The 26639-nt window shown below is 41.6% G+C and overlaps 1 protein-coding gene across 3 annotated transcripts in view; it reads right to left on the bottom strand.

Moving 5' to 3' along the window:
* The window catches only part of LOC129860196 (CUB and sushi domain-containing protein 1-like), a 588526-nt gene extending 577700 nt beyond the window's left edge, over positions 1-10826 (bottom strand). For all 3 annotated transcript variants that reach the window (XR_008760312.1, XM_055930581.1, XM_055930589.1), the window contains exon 1: positions 10468-10826. Coding sequence is in view for 2 of the 3 variants with exons in the window: in XM_055930581.1 (XP_055786556.1) it covers positions 10468-10597 (130 nt within the window). In the remaining variant the exon portion in view is untranslated. The remainder of the gene's footprint in view (positions 1-10467) is intronic.
* Positions 10827-26639: the final 15813 nt, after the last annotated feature.

Here is a 26639-nt window from a genome sequence, read left to right as displayed (position 1 = left end):
GGCTTATTGGTTATATATAGCTATAGTTTCCATCCAAATGGCAACAGATTTTCATGGAAGTATTCTACAATCCGCATAAAGAAAATGTGAATTTTCCCACCAGGGATGTGTTTCCACCAAACTGACTTGGTCCGAAAAGAAAATCAGTGCATGATGACGTAGTGCACACAATGTACTTTTTTGCTTATGTTTTCATGCACTGAATAAAAATCTAAAATTCAATGTTTTCCATTGCATTTTCAACTCTACTGATAGTTTTGTCACAACTGTTGCATTAAATAGCAAATGTGCCTACTCTGGTCTTGGCACGTGTGCTCTATCCAACAGCTCGCAGATACAGTGCGGCTGTGCGAGTAGGCTCATCTACATGATGAGATGATAATGGATAAGAGTGAGAATATTTCTTTTGTGAAACGGCAGTCAAGCAACGATCATCATGTCATCAGAATAAGACCCTCAATATTTATTAGAAAGGCGCATCAAGCTCATCACCATGCACTTCCACCACCCTGTGAAGTTCCTCATAATTTCTTTCATATGCAGACTAAAAAACTGCATGGTTTCCCGAGTCGTAGTTGGAGGACCACACACCATATCATCGCGTGACTCCAAGTTTAATTTGATATGATATTATTATATCAATATTTGTGCATGAAGGTGTTTCCACCGCCATTCTCGCATAATACATTTTATCGACACCAAAAGATCCCACCATGTTGAACAAACAAATTATCTGCCAGCATTTATAAAATTGTACTAAAACATCTGTTTCCATCACAGGTGTCGTGATTTTAGATTTTTTTCCGGTATTACTTGACTTGCACAACTGTCAATGGAAACGTGGTTTATAAGAGGGGTCTTTTAAATGCATAAGTGGGCCTCGAACCTAGTGCCCAAAGAAGTGAAATAACTGGACAGGGAACAATTTTCGAAGTCACAAAACTCTCCATTTGCCTTGTGTGGGAAATGAGGTGGCTGTCACAAACTCAAAATAAAAGATTCTGCTGCCACATAGCGCCAGCTGTCTGCTAAATAATTGATGCTTTTGGCTCTCAACTTTGCATCCGTCTGTCTAATCAATATTTTTCAATGGAAAGTGTATACAGTGCCTTACGAAAGTATTCACCCCCCTTGGCATTTTTCCTATTTTGTTGCCTTACAACCTGGAATTAAAATAGATTTTTTGAGGGGTTGTATCATTTGATTTACACAACATGTTACCACTTTTAAGATGTAAAATATTCTTTATTGTGAAACAAACAAGAAATAAGACAAAAAAACAGAGAACTTGAGCATGCATAACTATTCACCCACCCAAAGTCAATACTTTGTAGAGCCACCTTTTGCCGCAATTACAGCTGCAAGTCTCTTTGGATATGTCTCTATAAGCTTGGCACATCTAGCCACTGGGAGTTTTGCCCTTTCTTCAATGCAAAACTGCTCTGGCTTCTTCAAGTTGGATGAGTTCCTGCTGGTATACAGCAATTTTTAAGTCATACCACAGATTCTCAATTGGATTGAGACTAGGCCTGGGCTTTGACTAGGCCATTCTAAGACATTTAAATGTTTCTCCTTAAACCACTTGAGTGTTGCTTTAGCAGTATGCTTATTGTTAGGGTCATTGTCCTGCTGGAAGGTAAACCTCTGTCCCAGTCTCAAATCTCTGGAAGACTGAAACAGGTTTCCCTCAAGAATTTCCCTGAATTTAGCGCCATCCATCATTCCTTCAATTCTGACCAGTTTCCCAGTCCCTGCCGATGAAAAACATCCCCACAGCATGATGCTGCCACCACCATGCTTCACTGTGGGGATGGGTCTTCGGGGTGATGAGAGGTGTTGGGTTTGTGCCAGATATAGCGTTTTCCTTGATGGCCAAAAAGCTCAATTTTAGTTTCATCTGACCAGAGTACCTTCTTCCATATGTTTGGGGAGTCTCCCACATGCCTTTTGACGAACACCAAACGTGTTTGCTTGTTTTTGTCTTTTAGCAATGGCTTTTTTTTCTGGCCACTCTTCCGTAAAGCCCAGCTCTGTGGAGTGTACGATTTAAAGTGGTCCTATGGACAGATACTCCAATCTCCACTGTGGAGCTTTGCAGCTCCTTCAGGGTTATCTTTCGCCTCTTTGTTGCCTCTCTGATTAATGCCCTCCTTGCCTGGTTCGTAAGTTTTGGTGGGCGGCCCTCTCTTGGCAGGTTTGTTGTGGTGCCATATTCTTTCAATTTTTTAATAATGGATTTAATGGTGCTCCTTGGGATGTTCAAAGTTTCAGATTTTTTTTATAAGCCAACCCTGATCTGTACTTCTACACAACTTTGTCCCTGACTTGTTTGGAAAGCTCCTTGGTCTTCATGGTGCCGCTTGCTTGGTGGTGCCCCTTGATTAGTGGCGTTGCAGACTCTGGGGCCTTTCAAAACAGGTGTATATATACTGAGATCATGTGACAGATCATGTAACACTTAGATTGCACACGGGTGGACTTTATTTAACTAATTATGTGACTTCTGAAGGTAATTGGTTGCACCAGATCTTATTTAGGTGCATCATAGCAAAGGGGGTGTATACATATGCACGGACCACCTTTCCATTTTGTATTTTTTCGAATTTTTGAAACAAGTTTTTTTTCCATTTCACTTCACCAATTTGGACTATTTTGTGTATGTCCATTACATAAAATCCAAATAAAAATCTATTTAAATTACAGATTGTAATGCAACAAAACAGGAAAAACGCCAAGATGGGTGAATACTTTTGCAAAGCACTGTAACTATGAATAGGAATCTATTTTACTGATTACACGATATAGAGTCTAAAATGGCATGGACAGCTATGCATCTTGCCTCCTCTAAGAATTGTAGATTATTTTAATAATTTACATGTTTTTCCTTGTAAAACAATTATATGTGCATGCTCCAGAATCAGTCACAAAACTCAAAGTAGTTAGTATACATATGTGTAAAAAGCACCATCAATAAACTACATGTATAGCCTTTGTTTTATAGTAAGTTTACTAAGTTTGTCTTGAAGAGTGCCATAGTAGAAGAAATACTATTATACAAAATAGCAGGCAGTAAAGATTCAATAGAGTTTCATGAGTGTTCATGCTGATGCAAGCACACAACTGATTCACTAGCTCCATGGCGGAAATGGCAAGACATCTCTTTGAAATGTAGGTTAGAGCTCTTCAAAACTATCTGAACCATGCCCAATCAAAACTATTTTTAAGTCATGTTCATTATTGTATAATAATTTGTACATAGACTATAGCCATACACAAGAAAATATCCAGTTTCTACATTCAAGAAACAAAAATGAGGTAAAGGACTGACGCTACATTTCTGATCATGGCAATATTTCTGCTTAATTAAGCCGTTTCACAATTCAAACAGGTCAGTCTTGTTTCAATAAAAAAAGTGCCTTTCTATGACTGCACTCCCTCCCTATCAATGTCTAGATTCTAGAATGTCACATTTGCATGCAGGGTTTGTGGTCTGACGGATTCACAATGTCTTGTAGTTAAGCAACGACTCTATCATCTAATTGTCACCATGAATCTGCCTTGGACAATCAAACATGCACAAGATGGCCTGTATTATGTTGGTAAATTAAGTTACCACCCTGCTTGTATTACAACCCGCACCCTGCCTCGGTGCAACTAGGCGTTTACAGTAATTTCACCTTTGTTTACAATATCAATACACTTAAAAGTTTTAAGCATATACTGGCAAATAATTGCATCAAATTGATTTTTAATATGTTCCCTACATACAGTGCCTTCAGGAAGTATTCATTGCCCTTGACGTATTCCACATTTTGTTACAGCCCGAATTCAAAATGGATTAAATCGATTTTCATTCTCACCCATCTATACACAATAACCCATAATGACAAAGTTAATTTTGGGGGGAGGGAATGTTTGCACATTTATTGATAATTAAATTCCAAAATATCTCATTTACATAAGTATTCACACCCCTGAGTCAATACATGTTAGAAACACCTGGTAGCGATTGCAGCTGCGAGTCTTTCTGGGTAAGAGTCTGACAGCTTACTTTGCACACTTGGATTGTACAATATTTGCACATTTATTATTTTCATAATTCTTCAAACTCTGTAAAATTTGTTGATGATCATTGCTAGACAACCATTTTCAAGTCTTGCCATAGATTTTAAAGCAGATTTAAGTCAAACCTGTAACTCGCCCACTCAGGAACATTCACTGTGTTCTTGATAAGCAACTCGTGTCGATTTGGCCTTGTTTTAGGTTATTGTCCTGCTGAAAGGTGAATACATATCCCAGTGTCTGGTGGAAAGCAGACTGAAACAGTTTTTCAGGTTTAGCCTGTACTTAGCTCCATTCAGTTTCTTTTTTTAACCTGAAAAACTCCCCAGTCCTTGACGATTACAAGCATACCCATAACATGATGCAGCCACCACTATGCTTGAAAATATGGATACTCAGTAATGTGTTGTATTGGATTTGTATTTCTCAAAAAGTGCACATTACTTTAGTGCCTTGTTGCAAACAGGATACATGTTTTGGAATTCCTCTTTTTCACTCTGTCAATTAGGTTAATATTGTGGAGTAACTACAATGACGTTGATCCTATCACAGTCAATAAACTCTGTAACTGTTTTAAAGTCACCATTAGCCTCATGGTGAAATCCCTGAGCGGTTTCCTTCCTCTCCGGCAACTGAGTTAGGAAGGATGCCTGTATCTTTGTAGTGACTGGGTAAATTGATACATACCATCCAAAGTATAATTAAAAACTTCACCATGCTCAAAGGGATATTCAATATCTACATTTTTTGTTTGACCTAAACTCAGCAAAAAAGAAACGTCCCTTTATCAGGACCCTGTCTTTCAAAGATAATTCGTAAAAATCCAAATAACTTACTTCACAGATCTTCATTGTAAAGGGTTTAAACTCTGTTTCCCATGCTTGTTCAATGAACCATAAACAATTAATGAACATGCACCTGTGGAACGGTCGTTAAGACACTACAGCTTACAGACGGTAGGCAATTAAGGTCACAGTTATGAAAACTGATGACACTAAAGAGGCCTTTCTACTGACTCTGAAAAACGCATCTGCGTGAACGTGCCTTAGGCATGCTGCAAGGAGGCATGAGGACTGCAGATCTGGTCATGGCAATACATTTCTATTTCCGTACTGTGAGACGCCTAAGACAGCGCTACAGGGAGACATGACGGACAGCTGATTGTCCTCGCAGTGGCAGATCACTTGTAACAACACCTGCACAGGATCGGTACATCCGAACATCACACCTGCGGGACAGGTACAGGATGGCAACAACAACTGCCCGAGTTACACCAGGAACACACAATCCCTCCATCAGTGCTCAGACTATCCGCAATAGGCTGAGAGAGGCTGGACTGAGGGCTTATAGGCCTGTTGTAAGGCAGGTCCTCACCAGACATCACCGGCAACAACGTTGACTATGGGCACAAACCAACCGTTGCTGGACCAGACAGGACTGGCAAAAAGTGCTCTTCACTGACGAGTCGCGGTTTTGTCTCACCAGGGGTGATGGTCGGATTCACGTTTATTGTCAAAGGAATGAGCGTTATGCCAAGGCCTGTACTCTGGAGCGGGATCGATTTGGAGGTGGAGGGTCCGTCATGGTCTGGGGCAATGTGTCACAGCATCATTGGACTGAGCTTGTTGTCATTGCAGGAAATCTCAACGCTGTGCGTTACAGGGAAGACACCCTCCTCCCTCATGTGGTACCCTTCCTGCAGGCTCATCCTGACATGACCCTCCAGCATGACAATGCCACCAGCCATACTGCTCGTTCTGTGCATGATTTCCTGCAAGACAGGAATGTCAGAGCCCGGATCTCAATTCCATTGAGCACGTCGGGCCCTGATGGATCAGATGGTGAGGGCTAGGACCATTCCCCCCAGAAATGTCTGGGAACTTTCAGGTGCCTTGGTGGAAGAGTGGGGTGACATCTCATAGCAAGAACTGGCAAATCTGGTGCAGTCCATGAGGAGGAGATGCACTGCAGTACTTAATGCAGCTGGTGGCCACACTAGATATTGACTGTTACTTTTGATTTTGATCCCCCTTTGTTCAGGGACACATTGTTAAATTTCTGTTTGTCAAATGTCTGTGGAACTTGTTCAGTTTATGTCTCAGTTGTTGAATCTTGTTATGTTCATACAAATATTTACACATGTTAAGTTTGCTGAAAATAAATGCAGTTGACAGTGAAAAGACGTTTCTTTTTTTGCTGAGTTTATTTACCTATAGGTGCCCTTCTTTGCGAGGCATTGGAAAACCTTTGTGGTCTTTGTGGCTGAATCTGTGTTTGAAATTCACTGCTCGACCGAGGGACCTTACAGATAATTCATTATATGTGTGTGGTACAGAGATGATGTAGACATTCAAAAATAATTTATTACTGCACACAGTGAGTCCATGCAACTTACTATGTGACTTGTTAAGCAAATGTTTACTTCGGAACATATTTAGGCTTGCCATAACAAAGGGATTGAATACTTATTGACTCAAGACACTTCAGCTTATCATTTGAATACATTTGTAAACATTTCAAAATACGTAATACCACTTTGACATTATGGGGTGTTGTGTGTCTGTAGGCCAGTGACAAAAGATATAAATGTAATCTTAAATTCAGGCCATAACACAACAACATTTGGAAAAAGTCAATGGGTGTGAATACTTTCTGAAGGCACTGTATCTCTACCGTCATCATAGGGTCTCAATCTGTGCATTCTGGTCTACAGAATAAGGCAAACACTTGAGACTAGAATTTTTGTGAATCAGGGAACTCACTTTCTATCCTAAAGGTTAAATTAATAAACACATGTATTTGTTAACCATAAACGTATTATTGGCATTACAATGACATAGGCCTGAAATGTGTACGGTGCATTCTATTAGAATAATCTATAACATCCTGCATGATAAAAAAAGATTAATTAGGCCATGTCCGCCCAAAGTCCCCACATGACTTTGAGATGCAGCATTGTCATTAAATCTGATGGCACAGCTGTGACAAAACAAATGTTTCTTTCACAAGCCTGGGAACCACTGAAAATGCCTGCAGCATTGTTAATTCCTCTGGAAATCGTATCACTCAAAACTAAATATTATTGGAGTTGAAAAACTAGTGTTTGACGTATGATTCATGCACATTAGGCCCCTCTCTGCAGAAAGTAGAGGCTTCATATGAATATATCAGGCTGGCTAAATGAGTACCAGGTATATTATATCCTGATGCCTAGTCACCTTAACCCTATACATATCTACCTTTATCACACCCGTATCCCTGCACATTGTAAATATGGTACTGACTGACCCCGTATATATTATGCTTGCTTACTTTCTCGTGTTCTTATTATTATATATTGTGTGCTTTTGTTCTACCTTATGTCATTTTTAATAGTACATTGTTATTGATTACTGCATTGTTGGGTTTAGAGCTGCTAGAAAGGCATTTCACTGTACAGTACTTGTGCATATGACATTGAAACTTGAAGAACTTGAAAACCAATGCTGTAATGAAGGTAAAAGACTGAATAATCTAATGGCAACTGCCTTGCCGGCGCAATGCCACTTTGTCCAAGCGACTCCTAAACTCGTTCTTTAACAGTATCCCATGACGAAGGATGCTAGCCTAATGTAAGAGGAGGTCATCACCAGTGGTGGAAAAAGTACTCCATTTTCATACTTGAGTAAAAGATATGTTAACAGAAAATTGAGTCACCCAGTAAGTGAGTCACCCAGTAAGATACTACTTGAGTAAAAGTCCAAAAGTATTTGGTTTTAAATATACTTAAGTATCAAACGTAAATGGAATTGCTACAATATACTTAAGTATTAAAAGTTCAAGTATAAATAATTTCAAATTCCTTATATTAAGCAAACCAGATGGGACAGTTTTTATAATTTTTTATTATTGATGGATAGCCAAGGGCACACTCCACCACTCAGACATAATTTACAAACAAAGCATGTGTGTTAGGTGAGGCTTCCAGATCAGAGGGAGTAGGTATGACCAGGGATGTTCTCTTGATGAGTGCATGAATTGAGCCATTTTCCTGTCAAAATGTAACGATTACTTTTGGGTGTCAGGGAAAATGTATGGAGTAAAAAGTATATTATTTTCTTTAGGAATGTAGTGAAGTAAAAGTTGGCAAAAATATAAAAAATAAAGTACAGATACCCCAAAAACCTACTTAATTAGTACTTTAAAGTATTTTTACTTAAGTACTTTACACCACTGGCCATCACAAAGTCTTACTGAGTCCAACAAAAATCTTTGACCTCTGTCATTGTGCCATTTCAAACCAGATTCTTACGATGAGTATAAACCACTTGGACTAAGTTCTCTGTTTCTATGGAAATGCCAGCTGCACTACATAAAGTGACCAGCACAGGAGAGACTAGGACAATTGCTGCATCAAAAAAACATCTGCAAGTTAGTCTGTGATGGGTGCGTTCCGAAGAATGCTTAATTAAATTATATCTAGAAGAATTGGATATGATCAAAGTATTGCGAGAGTCAGTGGAAGTTGTCCTTATGGGCCCGTATATGCATCTAGAATCCACTTGAGTGTCAGCACAAACATGGGACCTTGCCTAATATGGCTAAAGGATTGGGTGGGTGTGGGTGGGAGTTATGATGAAACTGCACTTCACTGGGGTTCACCCTTTGCCAGGAGGTAGGCCTATGACGTGTAAGCGTGCTGAGGGTGTTGTGTTCAGAGGTTCAGACACTCCTCAGTTTAGAAACATATAGCCTGTGTTGCACATGGGGATGTGAAACTTACACCTCAGACTGAAGTGTCCCCACTTGTGTCTCTGAATGACTAGTGTTCTGTGTGGCGCGACTGGTAAAACGCTTTGGGAAGGCTAGAAAGGCAGAGGTCCTCGGTTTGAGCCTCGCTGTGAGACGAATCCATAAAAGTGGTACTCGCTAGGCAAGCAGTGTGATGTCCTTTATGCCCGCATGTGCAATTCCATGGCCTTACTACTTAAGACAAACATTGAGTGAATATATAGGCTGCTACAGAACAATTGTCATACACAAACAGCAATAGTCATAGTCATATGCTGCTAAGCCTGCTATGTAACAGTCTGTTGTCAAAACGGCCTAGTTTTAATGACATAAGTGATACAATGTTGAATCACTTGTGTCAATAATTAAATATTCAGATGTTACAACAAACTATGCAGTGAGCCTCCCTTGTCAACACGTGTTCCATAAGGTTTTCCCAGGATTAACGTTGGATGTTAGGGTAGACTGTAGCTATTTAAATTGCCTATGAACCTGAATTTGAGGCATGTCATTATCATTACTGTCTATTGTCAGAACAACATTGGAATGCACATCTGGTTCACCACAGATGCTACTGATATATATTCAATATTCAACAGTGGCCAGTGTAGTCGACGATAGACATAGTCTTGAACTTATGATCAATATTGTATCTCACTCCACCCCAACCCCCTCCCCTCTTCAGTACTGGTTCCCCCCTTCAATTACAGTACATCTACGTGATTGAAACTGACATTTTAAGAGGCATTACAAAGAAAACGACACTGATGATAGCCTATTTGCCAAGTTACCAATGTGTTTTCATTACTAGCAATATTCATGAACCATTACAACTATTCACAAATTGCCCATCATTGTACTTCTGTGGTTTACCATTAAAAGATAGAGACATTATTTAAACTAAATTACATGAAAGTACATATGTGATCAATAAAAACGAATCTTTAGGAACCAAAACAGTTTCAAATAAGAAGTACACACATGTCCAATAGGCCTACATGATTAATCCAATAATGGCAATGAAAAGTACATGAGAATAAAAACCACTGGTATAATCCTGAAGGGATTGTTTTACAATCCATGGTGAAAGAACAATAAATAACAGTCTGATAACAAATCATTAATTTGGCTAGTGGAGGAATATTAATGGCAACGATGGCCTCCACAGAGATTTCATGATTAGGCTAAAGTGACACAAGCCTGTGCCATTGTTTCTTTCACACGAATGTGGCTTTTTAAAACACTTAAAACCATTGGAGGGCACGGTCACTTGTCAGAGGAGAAATAAAATGCTCATAAAGAAGCTATTGATGAGGCACTTGTGCAACGGCATGCCAGTCTCTCTCGGGAAATGCAAGAATGAGACCGACGTCAGGTTTCAGTCAAAAGCATATATAAAAACTGAAATTATGCCCAAATTATAATTTATCAATAGACTACCATGAAAAGACACAATAAATTGTCACCGTCATTTATCAGGCGTTTAATCACTGTAGGCTAATTGAGAAACGTTTTGCCTCTGCATATATTGCATACATGCAAGTTTTTCTCAAACTATTAAACGTCAGATTAGACGTATGACACAGTCACATCTCTATAGAGCAAACCCCACATATGGAAAGGATTTTAACTTACCGTTAGCTGCGGTAATCAGACATGCAAAAATAAGCAGGGTATGCTTAAATTTCCCCATCGCAGTCATGTTCGTTGTTATTCCACGCAGCCCCCGGTTTCTTGGGTTTTGTTCAACTACAAAAAAATACATAGAGATCCAGTTTTGGCAAGAAGATGTGACGCCTATGGTGCAGGGATTCGCCTATATTAGCTCTCATATCATCAAGAAATGCTACTGCAGAGATACGAGATTGTCGAGCAGAGACCCAAATAGGTTTCCTTGATCCAAGGATAGACAGAATGTGTACTGTTGGCTACTACGAGATTGCAAGAGAGGGAAGAGTAGAGGGAGCCTGTATCCAACAAAAAGAGTTGGACTCAACCATCATATACAGCCTGGTCTCATAGAGTAGACGTAACACAGTAATCGTAAATCCGAGACACTCAAATTAGTATTATGTTACATTAGGTATGGTTACATAAGACAGAAGGCTGCTTAAGGCAAAAACTAAAGTAGGGTGGTCGGTCGGGGTGGACTTGTAGATGTGTGACGTGAATGTCTAGCAACTTAAAGGTTGTGTGTTAAATATCATCACGGACAACTTTTGCATTTTAGCTAATTAGCTACTTTACAACTACTTACAATTTTCTTTACAACTACTTAGCATGTTATCTAACCCTCCCCCTAATCCTTTAACTTAATGACTAACCTTAAGCCTAACCTTAACCCCTAGCGAATGTTATTGTTAGCCACCTAGCTAACGTTTGCCCCACAAATTGGAGATCATAACATATCATACATTTTGCAAATTCGTAACATAGTGTATAGATTGCAATTGATAACATATTTTACGAGAAGGATGATGGACATACACAACTGAATACATACCTCACTAAACTTAACATTTCACACTCATTGGAGTGTCTCCGAATTATATTTACTGTGTTACATCTACTCCTGAGTCCAGGTTGCCATATATGATACAAGGGAATTTAGAATCAATCTGAGTGCCTGTACTGCAACTTTGAGACTGGTAGCATACCACCACTCTGAAGAAGCACCTACACAGGTACAAATGCATCAAATTCAGTGAAACGCATGTTAACACTGTAATATCACCTACTAGACCAAGAGATTAATGATTGACAGACAATGTGACCAAGAGAAGGAAAATGTGAACATGTTTTAAATTGATATTTTCTATTTTTCTGCTTTACACGAACCCTAGGAATTAAACAAATTTCACAAGATCACACCTGTAGGGTGCTTCACCCATTATAAAATCAAATCAAATTAATATGCAAGCGATTGTTGCGTGTAGCCTTTGTTTATTGGTGTAGCCCAGTATGTAAGCAGAGTGGGAACACCACTGCTTTATAATCAGAAATGTAACACTGCATTCTTATCATCACTCTCCAACTAGCACCAATGCTCTGTTCCCTCCATTTTGGTTGGAAGCCTACAAAGACATACATAGACATTATAATGTGGTTAATGAAATATGTTTCACAATTGCACTTTGGTTTCAGAAGGTGTGAATGACTCCTGCATAATGCTGAAATTCCCTTAAGATGGATGTCTACTTGCATCTATTTGATTATAAAGTAACCTAAATGATCTGGTTTGCTGTATTGGGAGAAAAAATATATAATTTTTATGGACAGGTAACTAATGGAAGAAAGCTTGTCATCAAACCTTTCAAAACATCAAATTCCAATTCACCGTATAAAACATGTTCAAATAGGATAGAACACAATATGTGTTCAGTTGTGCACATGTTCATTAAGCCTACATACAACAAAACATATTCATTCATTGCCAAAATAGAAAGTCTAAAATGGTAAGTCCAGCTGTTTTCTGTTAACTGCGTCATGTACATTGGACAGCATCACACTAAAGTAAAACGTGTGACTCTGCTGCCATCTAGTGAAAATGAATACATGGCCAGTATACTGAATGTTCCCGAAGTCCACAATAGTTTAAAGACAAATAATATAGTTTTCACTCAAATAAAGATTTACAATTACAAACGATCAAGGGCCTACACAAACAAGAGTTTTGCTGAGATTTAGAAGTACATTTTTAGAGGAGAAAATGAAAATGTCATTAAACAAACACGAACAAACAGGTAGATCTATTGTCTATTCTGAATGTGGCATTCCTCTCTCCCTCTTCATAGTAATTGGTTGAAAGGACTGAATTAGAGATAAATGTGGGTGGGGAGATTTTCTGTGGCTCTACACTAATTTGAATGACAAAATTCACTGAGCTGAAAATTAGAACTGATTAACAGTGAAATTGATATTTCTGTATAATCTGCAAGGTCTAAGTATGCCATCGTGCATATTTAATTGAGGAATTAATGAATTGGCCATTCAGTGAACCACGATTGAGTGATGAGTAAATCATGCCAGAGATCTGAACACTTGCTAAAGCCTATGCTTTAGTTCAGTGGGATAACAAAGTACACTGAACAAAAATATCAAACAAAGTGTTGGTCCCATGTTTCATGAGCTGAAATAAACAATCCCAGAAATGTTCGATACGCCCAAAAAAGCTTATTTCTCTCAAATTTTGTGCACAAATGTGTTTACATCTGCGTTGGTAAGCATTTCTCCTTTGCCAAGATATTTGATCCACCTGGCAGGTGTGGCATATCAAGAAGCTGATTAAACAGCATGTTCATTACACAGGTGCACCTTGTGCTGGGGACAATAAAAGACCACTCTAAAATGTGCAGTTTTGTCACACAACACAATGCAACAAGTTTTGAGGGAGCGTGCAATTGACATGCTGACTGCAGGAATGTCCACCAGAGCTGTTGCCAGAGAATTGAATGTTCATTTCTCTACCATAAGCCGTCTCCTACTTTATTTAAGAGAATTTGGCAGTACCTCCAACCAGCCTCCCAACTGCAGACCACATGTATGGCGTTGTGTGGGCGAGCGGTTTGCTGATGTCAATGCATTTTTTTAAGGTATCTGTGACCAAACAATGCATATCTGTATTCCCAGTCATATGAAATCCATAGATTAGGGCCTAATGAATGTATTTAAATTGACTGATTTCCTTATATGAATGTAACTCGGTAAAATCAATGAAATTGTTGCATGTTGCGTTTTAATATTTTTGTTCAGTATATAATGGCAGGTGAAAGGGATTCAGCCCCAGTTCACATTAGCAATCGTGTTTTCTTGCCAACAGTGTTTGCAATTCTGTATACTACCTTTAAATATTGCAAGTCAAAATTCTACCTATTGCACCCTACTAATGACAAGCCCTTTTGGTAATGAAAGCAGTCCTACTCTGAAAAGAAATACCACCACTGTTAATCACTCACTCCACCCACAGCTTACAGGTAAGCAGTTCAGTGAGGGGTTATTTTCAATAGTGCATCCACGCAAACCTCTTCTGATAACTACCACATATCCTGAAGAAAACTAATATGGATTTTAATGGAATAAACAATCAACCAAATCCTTGCAAACCCTATCTCCTCTACCCTGTTATTGTGTATGTTTATCTTATAACTGTAGTAACACTGTAATTAATACAGTAATATCATTGTTACATACAGTACCAGTCAAATGTTTGGACACACCTACTCATTCAAGGATTTTTCTTTATTTTTCACGATTTTCTTTCCTTCTTAATGTGTTTGAGCCAATCAGTTGTGTTGCGATAAGGTAGGGGTAGTATACAGAAGATAGCCCTATTTGGCAAAAAAACAAGTTCATTAGAGTTAACTGCACCTCAGATTGCAGCCCAAATAAATGCTTCCACGAGTTCAAGTAACAGACACATCTGAACGTCAACTGTTCAGAGGAGACTGCGTGAATCAGTCCTTCATGGTCGAATTGCTGCAAAGAAACCGCTACTAAAAGGACATTATTCCTTGCTACCCATTCCGAAACAAACTGCAGCTCTTTGTTAAGTGTTGCATTAAAAAAACATTTTTTACCTTTATTTAACTAGGCAAGTCAGTAAGAACAAATTCTCATTTTCAATGACGGCCTAGGAACAATGTGTTAACTGCCTTGTTGTCACGATCGTGTGGCGGATTGACGGACCAAAATGCAGCAGTTGGAAAATATGCCATCTTCTTTTATTAAAACACGAAGATGAACACGACACAAAAACACTTTAACAAAACAACAAAATAACAAAACGACCGTGAAGCTACAAACGTTGTGCACATACAAACAGGCTACAAACGTTCTTACATAGACAATTACCCACAACCAATGAGAGCCTATGGCTACCCTAAATAAGGCTCCCAATCAGAGACAACCGAAATCAGCTGTCTCTAATTGGGAACTCATTCAGGTAACCATAGACTCTCCTAGATAACTAACCAACATAGACAACGCTAGACATATACACTCAACACAAAACCATCTACTACACCCCATAACCCCTTTACCAAATAAACACCCAAAACCAACAAAACATAAACATTACCCATGTCACACCCTGACCTAACTAAAATAATAAAGAAAACAAAGAATAATAAGGCCAGGGCGTGACATAACCCCCCCCTTGAGGCGCGAACTCCGGGCGCACCATACACAGTCTAGGGGAGGGTCTGGGTGGGCTCCCCTCCACGGTGGCGGCTCCGGCTCTGGTCGTAGTCCCCACGTCACCACAGTACCTAACCACCTCCTAGGCTTCCTCCAAACGACCCCCCTCCACATTAACCCCATTGCATTAAGGGGGAGTTCCGGACTAAGGGACAGCTCCGGACTAAGGACCAGTACCAGGGTAAGGGGCAGTACCAGGGTCAGGGGCAGTACCAGGGTAAGGGGCAGCCCCAGGGTAAGGGGCAGCACCAGGGTAAGGGGCAGCACCAGGGTAAGGGGCAGCTCCAGGGTAAGGGGCAGCTCCAGGGTAAGGGGCAGCTCCGGACTGAGGAATGGCAGCTCCGGACTGAGGGACTGCAGCTCCGGACTGAGGGACTGCAGCTCCGGACTGAGGGACGGCCCATGGCTGGCTGACAGATCTGGCTGCTCATGGCTGGCTAACGGATCTGGCTGCTCATGGCTGGCTAACTGATCTGGCTGCTCATGGCTGGCTGACGGATCTGGCTGCTCATGGCTGGCTGACGGATCTGGCTGCTCATGGCTGGCTGACGGATCTGGCTGCTCATGGCTAGCTGACGGATCTGGCTGCTCATGGCTAGCTGACGGATCTGGCTGCTCATGGCTAGCTGACGGATCTGGCTGCTCATGGCTAGCTGACGGATCTGGCTGCTCATGGCTAGCTGCCGGATCTGGCTGCTCATGGCTAGCTGCCGGATCTGGCTGCTCATGGCTAGCTGCCGGATCTGGCTGCTCATGGCTAGCTGACGGATCTGGCTGCTCATGGCTAGCTGACGGATCTGGCTGCTCATGGCTAGCTGACGGATCTGGCTGCTCATGGCTGGCTGACTGATCTGGCAGATCCTGTCTGGTTGGCGGCTCTGGCAGATCCTGTCTGGTTGGCGGCTCTGGCAGATCCTGTCTGGTTGGCGGCTCTGGCAGATCCTGTCTGACGGACGGCTCTAGCGGCTCCTGTCTGGCTGGCGGCTCTAGCGGCTCCTGTCTGGCGGACGGCTCAGTGGGCTCATGGCAGACGGGCGGCTTTGCAGGCTCATGGCAGACGGGCGGCTTTGCAGGCTCATGGCAGACGGATGGCTCAGATGGCGCTGGGGAGACGGATGGCTCAGATGGCGCTGGGGAGACGGATGGCTCAGATGGCGCTTGGCAGACGGGCAGTTCAGTCATTGCTGTGCAGACGGCAGACTCCTGCCGGCTGAGGCGCACTGTAGGCCTGGTGCGTGGTGCCGGGACTGGTGGCACCGGGCTGGGGACACGCATCTCAGGGCTAGTGCGGGGAGCAGCAACAGGACGCACAGGACTCTGGGGACACACAGGAGGCTTGGTGCGTGGTTTAGACACTGGTGGTAAAGGGCTGGAGACACGCACCATATAGCTAGTGCGTGGAGGAGGCACTGGTGGTACTGGGTTGGGGCGGGGAGGTGGCGCCGGTAATACCGGACCGTGCAGGCGTACTGGCTCCCTTGAACGCCGAGCCTGCCCAACCTTACCTGGTTCTATGCTCCCCGTCGCCTGACCAGTGCGGGGAGGTGGAATAACCCGCACCGGCCTATGTAGGCGAACCGGGGACACCATGCGTAAGGCTGGTGCCATGTACGCCGGCCCGAGGAGACGCACTGGTGACCAGATGCGTTGGGCCGGCTTAATGACATACGGCTCAACGCTCAGTCTAGCCCGGCCGATACGTGGAGCTGAAATGTACCGAACCGGGCTATGCACGCGTACAGGAGACACCGTGCGCTCTACTGCGTAACACGGTGTCTGCCCGTACTCCCGCTCTCCACGGTAAGTACAGGGAGTAGGCGCAGGTTTCCTACCTGACTTCGCCACACTCCCTTTAAGGCCCCCCCCAAGAAATTTTTGGGTTGTACTCACGGGTCTCCAGCCTTGTCTCCGTGCTGCCTCCTCATATCGCCTCCTCTCGGCTTTCGCTGCCTCCAGCTCTTCACGAGGGAGGCGATATTCTCCAGGTTGATCCCAATGTCCATCTCTTTCCAATTCGTCCTCCCAACTCCAGAGATCCTGTGTAGGTAGGTCCTGTTGCCGCCTTCCATGCCGCTTGGTCCTATGGTGGGTAATTCTGTCACGATCGTGTGGCGGATTGACGGACCAAAATGCAGCAGTTGGAAAATATGCCATCTTCTTTTATTAAAACACGAAGATGAACACGACACAAAAACACTTTAACAAAACAACAAAATAACAAAACGACCGTGAAGCTACAAACGTTGTGCACATACAAACAGGCTACAAACGTTCTTACATAGACAATTACCCACAACCAATGAGAGCCTATGGCTACCCTAAATAAGGCTCCCAATCAGAGACAACCGAAATCAGCTGTCTCTAATTGGGAACTCATTCAGGTAACCATAGACTCTCCTAGATAACTCACCAACATAGACAACACTAGACATATACACTCAACACAAAACCATCTACTACACCCCATAACCCCTTTACCAAATAAACACCCAAAACCAACAAAACATAAACATTACCCATGTCACACCCTGACCTAACTAAAATAATAAAGAAAACAAAGAATAATAAGGCCAGGGCGTGACACTTGTTCAGGGGCAGAACGGCAGATTTTTACCTTGTCAGCTCGGGGATTTGATCTTGCAACTTTTCGGGTAATAGTCCAGTGCTCTAACCACTAGGCTACCCCATTTCAGTTGCTGTAGTAGCTGATGTGTATAGTTTTGAGTCATCCACATGCATAGACACACTGGCCTTACTCAAAGCCAGTGGCATGTCATTAGTAAAGATTGAAAAAAGCACGGGGCCTAAAAAGCTACCCTGGGGAATTCCTGCTTCTACCTGGAATATGTTTTAGAGGCTTCCATTAAAGAACACCCTCTGTGTTCTGTAAGACAAGCAACTCATTATTCACATTATACAGGGGTGTAGCCATAACACACAAGTTGTTCCAGCAGCAGACTATAATCGATAACGTCAAAAGCTGCGCTGAAGTCTTACAAGACAGCCCCCCCAATAATTTTATCATCAATTTCTCTCAGCCAATCATCGGTCATTTGTGTAAGTGCTGTGCTTGTTGAATGTCCTTCTCTATAAGTGTGCTGAAAGTCTGATGTCAATTTGTTTACTGTGAAATAGCATTGTATCTGGTCAAACATCATTTTTTCAAGAAGTTTACTAAGGGTTGGTCGGCTATTTGAGCCAGTAAAGGGGGCTTTACTATTCTTGGGTTGCGGAATTACTTCAGCTTCCCTCCAGGCCTTAGGGCACACACTTTCTAGTAGGCTTAAATTGAAGATGTGGAAAATAGGAGTGGGGGTGCTTTGCTAGTGACACTGTCTGTGATTTATTTAGAATTCAAGTCACACTTAACCAGCATGGCTACCACAGCATTCTGCAGCGATACGCCATCCCATCTGGTTTGCGCATAGTCCCACTATCATTTGTTTTTCAACAGGACAATGACCCAACGCACCTCCAGGCTGTGGAAGGGCTATTTGACCAAGAAGGAGAGTGATTGAGTGCTGCATCAGATGACTTGGCCTCCACAATCACCCAATCTCAACCCAATTAAGATGGTTTGTGATTAGTTGGACCGCATAGTCAAGGAAAAGCAGAAAGTGCTCAGCATATGTGGGAACTCTTCAAGACTGTTGGGAAAGCATTCCAAGTGAAGCTGGTTGAGAGAATGCCAAGCGTGTGCAAAGCTGTCAAGGCAAAGGGTGGCTACTTTGAAGAATCTCAAATATAAAATATATTTTGATTTGTTTAACAATTTTTTGGTTACTACATGATTCCATGTGTGTTGTTTCATAGTTTTGATGTCTTCACTATTATTCTACAATGCCCTTTAACAATGTGCAAATGTGCCCCATGTTGTGTTTCACACACAGTTTGCATGCAAATTTTATTTTATACATGGCTGCGATGCTTAACTTATGGCCAATGGTGGAAAATGTACCCAATTGTCATACTTGAGTCAAAGTAAAGACACCTTAATAGAAAATGACTCAAGTAAAATAGTACTTGATTAAAACTATTTGGTTTAGATATACTTAAGTATCAAAAGTAAAAGTATAAATTGTTCAGAATTCCTTATATTAACCTCTACGGGATCTGTGTCCCTCCACAAGGACGGTTGAACTAATGTGTGCTAATGTGACTATCAAATCAAATGTATTTATATAGCCCTTCTTACATCAGCTGATATCTCAAAGTGCTGTACAGAAACCCAGCCTAAAACCCCAAACAGCAAGCAATGCAGGTGTAGAAGCACGGTGGCTAGGAAAAACTCCCGAGAAAGGCCAGAACCTAGGAAGAAACCTAGAGAGGAACCAGGCTATAACCCTAACCCTAACCCTAACCCTAACCCTAACCCTACCGTCCTATACTGGGTGGCCAGTCTTCTTCTGGCTGTTCCGGGTGGAGATTATTACAGAACATGGCCAAGATGTTCAAATGTTCATAAATGACCAGCATGGTCAAATAATAATAATCACAGTAGGTGTCGAGGGTGCAGAAAGTCAGCACCTCAGGAGTAAATGTCAGTTGGTTTTTCATAGCCGATCATTAACAGTATCTCTACCGCTCCTGCTGTCTCTAGAGAGTTGAAAACAGCAGGTCTGGGACAGGTAGCACGTCCGGTGAACAGGTCAGGGTTCCATAGCCGCAGGCAGAACAGTTGAAACTGGAGCAGCAGCACGGCCAGGTGGACTGGGGACAGCAAGGAGTCATCATGCCAGGTAGTCCTGAGGCATGGTCCTAGGGCTCAGGACCTCCGAGAGAGAGAAAGAAAGAAAGAGAGAAAGAGAGAATTAGAGAGAGCATACTTAAATTCACACAGGACACCGGATAAGACAGAAGAAGTACTCCAGATATAAAAGACTGACCCTAGCCCCCCGACACATAAACTAATGCAGCATAAATACTGGAGGCTGAGACAGGAGGGGTCAGGAGACACTGTGGCCCCATCCGATGATACACGGACAGGGCCAAACAGGCAGGATATAACCCCACCCACTTTGTCAAAGCACAGCCCCCACACCACTAGAGGGATATCTTCAACCACCAACTTACCATCCTGAGACAAGGCAGAGTATTAGTGTATAGTGTAGGCCGAGTATTAGTAGCCCACAAAGATCTCCGCCACGGCACAACCCAAGGGGGAGCGCCAACCCAGACAGGAAGATCACGTCAGTGACTCAACCCACTCAAGTGACGCACCCCTCTTAGGGACGGCATGGAAGAGCACCAGTAAGACAGTGACTCAGCCCCTGTAACAGGGTTAGAGGCAGAGAATCCCAGTGGAGAGAGGGGAACCGGCCAGGCAGAGACAGCAAGGGCGGTTCGTTGCTCCAGAGCCTTTCCGTTCACCTTCACACTCCTGGGCCAGACTACACTCAATCATATGACCTACTCAAGAGATGAGTCTTCAGTAAAGACTTAAAGGTTGAGACCAAGTCTGCGTCTCTCACATGGGTAGGCAGACCATTCCATAAAAAATAGGAGAAAGGAGAAAGGAGAAAACCCTATAGGAGAAAGCCCTGCCTCCAGCTGTTTGCTTAGAAATTCTAGGGACAATTAGGAGGCCTGCGTCTTGTGACCGTAGTGTACGTGTAGGTATTTTACGGCAGGACCAAATCGGACAGATAGGTAGGAGCAAGCCCATGTAAGTCTTTGTAGATTAGCAGTAAAACCTTGAAATCAGCCACGTATTACTCCAGTGAGGCAAGCACTGGAGTAATACGATCAAATGTTTTGGTTCTAGTCAGGATTCTAGCAGCCGTATTTAGCACTAACTGAAGTTTATTTAGTGCTTTTTCCGGGTAGCCGGAAAGTAGAGCATTGCAGTAGTCTAACCTAGAAGTAACAAAAGCATGAATATATTTTTCTGCATTATTTTTGGACAGAAAGTTTCAGATTTTTGCAATGTTACATAGATGGAAAAAAGCTGTCATTGAAACAGTCTTGATATGTTCGTCAAAAGAGAGCTCAGGGTCCAGAGTAACGCCGAGGTCCTTCACATTTTATTTGAGACGACTGTACAACCATCAAGATTGATTGTCAGATTCAACAGAAGATCTCTTTGTTTCTTGGGACCTAGAACTAGCATCTCTGTTTTGTCCGAGTTTAAAAGTGGATAGTTTGCATCCATCCACTTCCTTATGTCTGAAACACAGGCTTCTAGCGAGGGCAATTTTGGGGCTTCACCATGTTTCATTGAAATGTACAGCTGTGTGTCATCCGCATAGCAGTGAAAGTTAACATTATGTTTTCGAATGACATCCCCAAGAGGTAAAATATATAGTGAAAACAATAGTGGTCCTAAAACGGAACCTTGAGGAACACCGAAATTTACAGTTGATTTGTCAGAGGACAAACCATTCACAGAGACAAACTGATATCTTTCCAACAGATAAGATCTAAACCAGGCCAGAACTTGTCCATGTAGACCAATTTGGGTTTCCAATCTCTCCAAAAGAATGTGGTGATTGATGGTATTAAAAGCAGCACTAAGGTCTATGAGCACGAGGACAGATGCAGAGCTTCGGTCTGACGCCATTAAAAGGTAATTTACCACCTTCACAAGTGCAGGCTCAGTGCTATGATGGGGTCTAAAACCAGATTGAAGCATTTCGTATACATTGTTTGTCTTCAGGAAGGCAGTGAGTTGCCGCGCAACAGCTTTTTCAATTTTTTTTGAGATGAATGGAAGATTCGATATAGGCCGATAGTTTTTTATATTTTCTGGGTCAAGGTTTGGCTTTTTCAAGAATACACATCCAAGAGTACACATCCGGTGGATAGAGAGCCATTTATTATGTTCAACATAGGAGAGCCAAGCACAGGAAGCAGCTCTTTCAGTAGTTTATTTGGAATAGGGTCCAGTATGCAGCTTGAAGGTTTAGAGGCCATGATTATTTTCATCATTGTGTCAAGAGATATAATACTAAAACACTTGAGTGTCTCTCTTGATCCTAGGTCCTGGCAGAGTTGTGCAGACTCAGGACAACTGAGCTTTGGAGGAATACACAGATTTAAAGAGGAGTCCGTAATTTGCTTTCTAATGATCATGATCTTTTCCTCAAAGAAGTTCATGAATTTATTACTGCTGAAGTGAAAGCCATCCTCTCTTGGGGAATGCTGCTTTTTAGTTAGCTTTGCGACAGTATCAAAAAGACATTTCAGATTGTTCTTATTTTCCTCAATTAAGTTGGAAAAATAGGATGATCGAGCAGCAGTGAAGGCTCTTCGATACTGCACGGTACTGTCTTTCCAAGATAGTCGGAAGACTTCCAGTTTGGTGTGGCGCCATTTCCGTTCCAATTTTCTGGAAGCTTGCTTCAGAGCTCGGGTATATTCTATATACCAGGGAGCTAGTTTCTTATGCCAAATGTTTTTCGTTTTTAGGGGTGCAACTGCATCTAGGGTATTGCGCAAGGTTAAATTGAGTTCCTCAGTTAGGCGGTTAACTGATTTTTGTCCTCTGACATCCTTGGGTAGGCAGAGGGAGTCTGGAAGGGCATCTGGAAGGGCAACAAACATAATAAAATGGTGGTCCGATAGTCCAGGATTATGAGGAAAAACATTAAGATCCATAACATTTATTCCATGGGACAAAACTAGGTCCAGAGTATGACTGTGACAGTGAGTAGGTCCAGAGACATGTTGGACAAAACCCACTGAGTCATTGATGGCTCCGAAAACCTTTTGGAGTGGGTCTGTGGACTTTTCCATGTGAATATTGAAATCACCAAAAATGTGAATATTATCTGCTATGTCTACAAGGTCCGATAGGAATTCAGGGAACTCAGTGAGGAACGCTGTATATGGCCCAGGAGGCCTGTAAACAGTAGCTATAAAAAGTGATTGAGTAGGCTGCATAGATTTCATGACTAGAAGCTCAAAAGACGAAAACATAGTTGTTTTTTTGTCAATTGAAATTTACTAGCATGACGTTGTAAGTAACAAGAAATTTCACAGGACATTTACATGTCTTATATGGGCAGAAGGCTACATTCTTGTTAATCTAACTGCACTGTCCAATTTACAGTAGTTATTACAGTGAAAAATACCATGCTATTGTTTGAGGAGAGAGCACAACAACAAAAAACTTATCACGGCAACTGGTTTGATACAGTCACCTCTGAAGATAAATAATGTACTTACATTCAGTAATCTTGCTCTGATTTGTTGTCCTGAGGGTCCCAGAGATAAAATACAGCATAGTTTGTTTGGTCAAATACATTTTTATTTTCAAATGTACGAACTGGGTTCTAAAGTTTGAACCCCTGATGTTTCTGGCTCTACACCCACCCTGTCCGGCCATCTGGATGTGTGAAGGTTACTGTCTTTCCTGTAGGGAAGCTTATTTTCCATCATGTATGACCTTCCTGGGATTGTGTAAACTTAAATTTGCTATTACCATATAATTTTTGTATGTTCTCTATAGTTATGACCAATTCGGACATTTGGGCAGACTTGATACAACATTTTCTGATCTATTGCAATGCTTCACTGGATCAGTCTGAAACTTTTCACATACCCTGCTGCCATCTAATGGCCAAAATATAAATTGTGTCTAAACTGCAATATTATATTATGGCCTTTCTCTTGCATTTCAAAGATGATGGAACAACAAATATATTAAAAAATGAATGTTTTTTTGTTTGTATTATCTTTTACCAGATCTAATGTGTTACATTCTCCTACATTAATATCACATTTCCTCAGACTTCAGTGTTTCCTTTCAAATGGTATCAAGAATATACATATCCTTGCTTCAGGTCCTGAGCTACAGGCAGTTAGATTTGGATATGTAATTTTAGGTGAAAATTGAAAAAAAGGGTCCGATCCAGGTCTCTTGGTTAACTTTTAATCTACTCAAATGACCCCTCCAGGGTGTAATTTGTGTTTGGACATTTCATTTTTATGTGGGTTAACCCTCTCTGTGATCTTAGCAATTGATAGTGTTTATTGCAAGAAGTACTGTAGACTTTCTATTGCCCACACACTAGACTAAATTAGGGGGCAGCCAAGGAGGTGAATGACGGACTTGGTCATTCATGGCAGTCAATTAAGAGTGAGTGGGTGAAGCTGCTTGTATGGAAGAGCTACCCTGGGGTGTGGTAAAAGAAGCTGGCTATGAAAGACATTTTTTTTAAATGAAATCTGTATCATGGCTTTTCAAAGAAAGGATAGATAGAACGCCCCCTTAATATTGTCCTTCTTTGTCCATTTAGATCTTGATAAAGAAAATAAACTGATTCTCATTAAGACCAACATGATGTTTACTCTCATAGGTGGTTTTGAAATGTTACAAATATAATCACAGTACTTTATGTGTGCATATTTAATATGGATTTGAGTTGAATCGTGGGGATGTAATTGCGGAGAGTAACCATGTTTTGTTTTTCCGAGAACATTTTAGTGTCTCTACTTTAAAAACACGTGTATTGTGTAGTAAGTGGGATGATCTTTTGGGAATATCTGCAGTCTAGAACCATTCTATGCAGAGATAGCTGTTAGGGGATGGAATAAAAAATACTAATTCTACTATGGCAGTTACTGTTGGTAGCACCGTGTACAGAGATGCCAATGGTGATTCAATTTACTGTCTAAATAAAACCATCTGTGTGTATCTGCACACTATAAAGTATTTTTCCTCAATTAAAGCTTAACTTTTTTTTAAACTAGGCAAGTCAGTTAAGAACAGACTCTTATTTTACAATGACTGCCTACTCCAGCCAAACCCTCCCCTAATTCAGACAATGCTGGGTCAATTATGCACCATCCTACGGGACTCCCGATCACATCCAGTTGTGATAAAGCCCGGGGGCAGCTCTACCATAGCAGAATTTGACAAACTGACTTGTTGGACAGGTGCATGTTAACCACTATGGACAGTGCCATGTTGAAAGTCACTGAGCTCTTCAGTAAGGCCATGCTTTAGCACTGAGATGCAGTGCCTTAGACTGCTGCGCCACTTGGGAGCTTTAAAGTCCTTTGCCGCATTATGCATGCATTATGCACTCACACCCCACATCTACCAACAGCTAGCTATGATTTTAGGTCCTCTTTCTGAAAAACAGGACTAAGCTATTTTCATTCTGTTCATTCTGCAATCACACAGAATTTGCAATTAACACTAAGTCTTGCAAATATGAGACCCGTGCCATTACAAGCTTCCAAATTAAATTTACATCCAGGATCATGACATAACTAATCTCATTCTTGGCACTTGTTTGTTTAACTTTCCACAGCAATTCTGTAGCATTTTAATTCCCTGCATTTGTGATGCAGATGCTGCTTTGCTTTCCTGTTTGCAGTGTGGATACAAATAGACTTGGTTTCTCAATACTTGTTGTTGAGATATTTTCATTAAAAAAATATTTGCTCTAAATAAAATGTTCAGCCTCTGGTCGTGTGCAACGCTGTACAAGCTCAGATTCTGACACTGATCATAAATAATTCAGACATGACTGACATCCGGTGATTCGAGTCAGAGCTATCAAATAGAATTTATTTGAATTTTCCATCCATTTATCTGAATATGGCTAAAGAGTTTTAATTTGATTGAGAGCCCATAAGCGGTCATCCTGTAGTCATTTACCTGCAGCTAATGAGCAATGCACACTACAATTTACACTTGTATTCCAAAGATTTAACTTGGGGGGTTCATCAAATTTTTGTGCTGTATTTCCAGTATAATGACCACAAAATAAAGCATCTATTCCCATACTTATATTGACATGAAAAGTTCAATAATAAGATTTGTTTAGATCAGCTATTGGCAAAAGTAGCCCCATGTTCATGTTCCAGCCTTAAAGACAGGACTCTGTCTCCAATTTTGTCTTGTATGATTTTATTGACAACTTAACTGTTGGAAAGAGGTCCTGTGTCCGATTGTTTTGGACACCCAATACAAATCAATGCTTATTTCTCTCCTTGGAGAAGCTCCACTTCATTTGTATTGAAGACGTAACATACCCAGACTATTATGTCAAAACATGTTTAAACCTAGTTTTGACATACACTAAATGATCAAAGTATGTGGACGCTTGCTCATCGAACATCTAATTCCAAAATCATGAGCATTCATATGGAGTTGGTTCTTCATTTCTGCTATATCAGCTTCCACTCTTCTGGGAAGGCTTTCCACTAGATGTTGGAACATTGCTGCGAGGACTTCCATTCCATTCAGCCACAAGAGTATTAGTGAGGTTGGGCACTGATGTTGGGCGATTAGGCCTGGATCGCAGTCAGTGTTCCAATTCATCCCAAAGGTGTTCGATGGGTTTGAGGTCAGAGCTCTGTGCAGGCCAGTCAAGTTCTTCCACACCGATCTCGACAAACTATTTCTTGTTTGGACCTCGCTTTGTGCATGGGGGCATTGTCATGTTGAAACAGGAAAGGGCCTTCCTCAAACTGTTGCCACAAAGTTGGAAGCACAGAATCTAGAATCGTCCAGAGGAAGTTTGGAACTCGGTAGATTTTTATGCGCTACGTGTTTCAGCACTCAGCAGTCTTGTTCTATGAGCTTGTCCACTTCACTGTTCTATGAGCATTTCCTCTTCACAATAACAGTAGGCGTTGACCTGGGGCAGCTCTAGCAT

Source organism: Salvelinus fontinalis, chromosome 1, assembly GCF_029448725.1.
Source record: "Salvelinus fontinalis isolate EN_2023a chromosome 1, ASM2944872v1, whole genome shotgun sequence".
Classification (NCBI taxonomy): domain Eukaryota; kingdom Metazoa; phylum Chordata; class Actinopteri; order Salmoniformes; family Salmonidae; genus Salvelinus; species Salvelinus fontinalis.
This window is presented reverse-complemented; position numbering and strand designations above follow the sequence as displayed.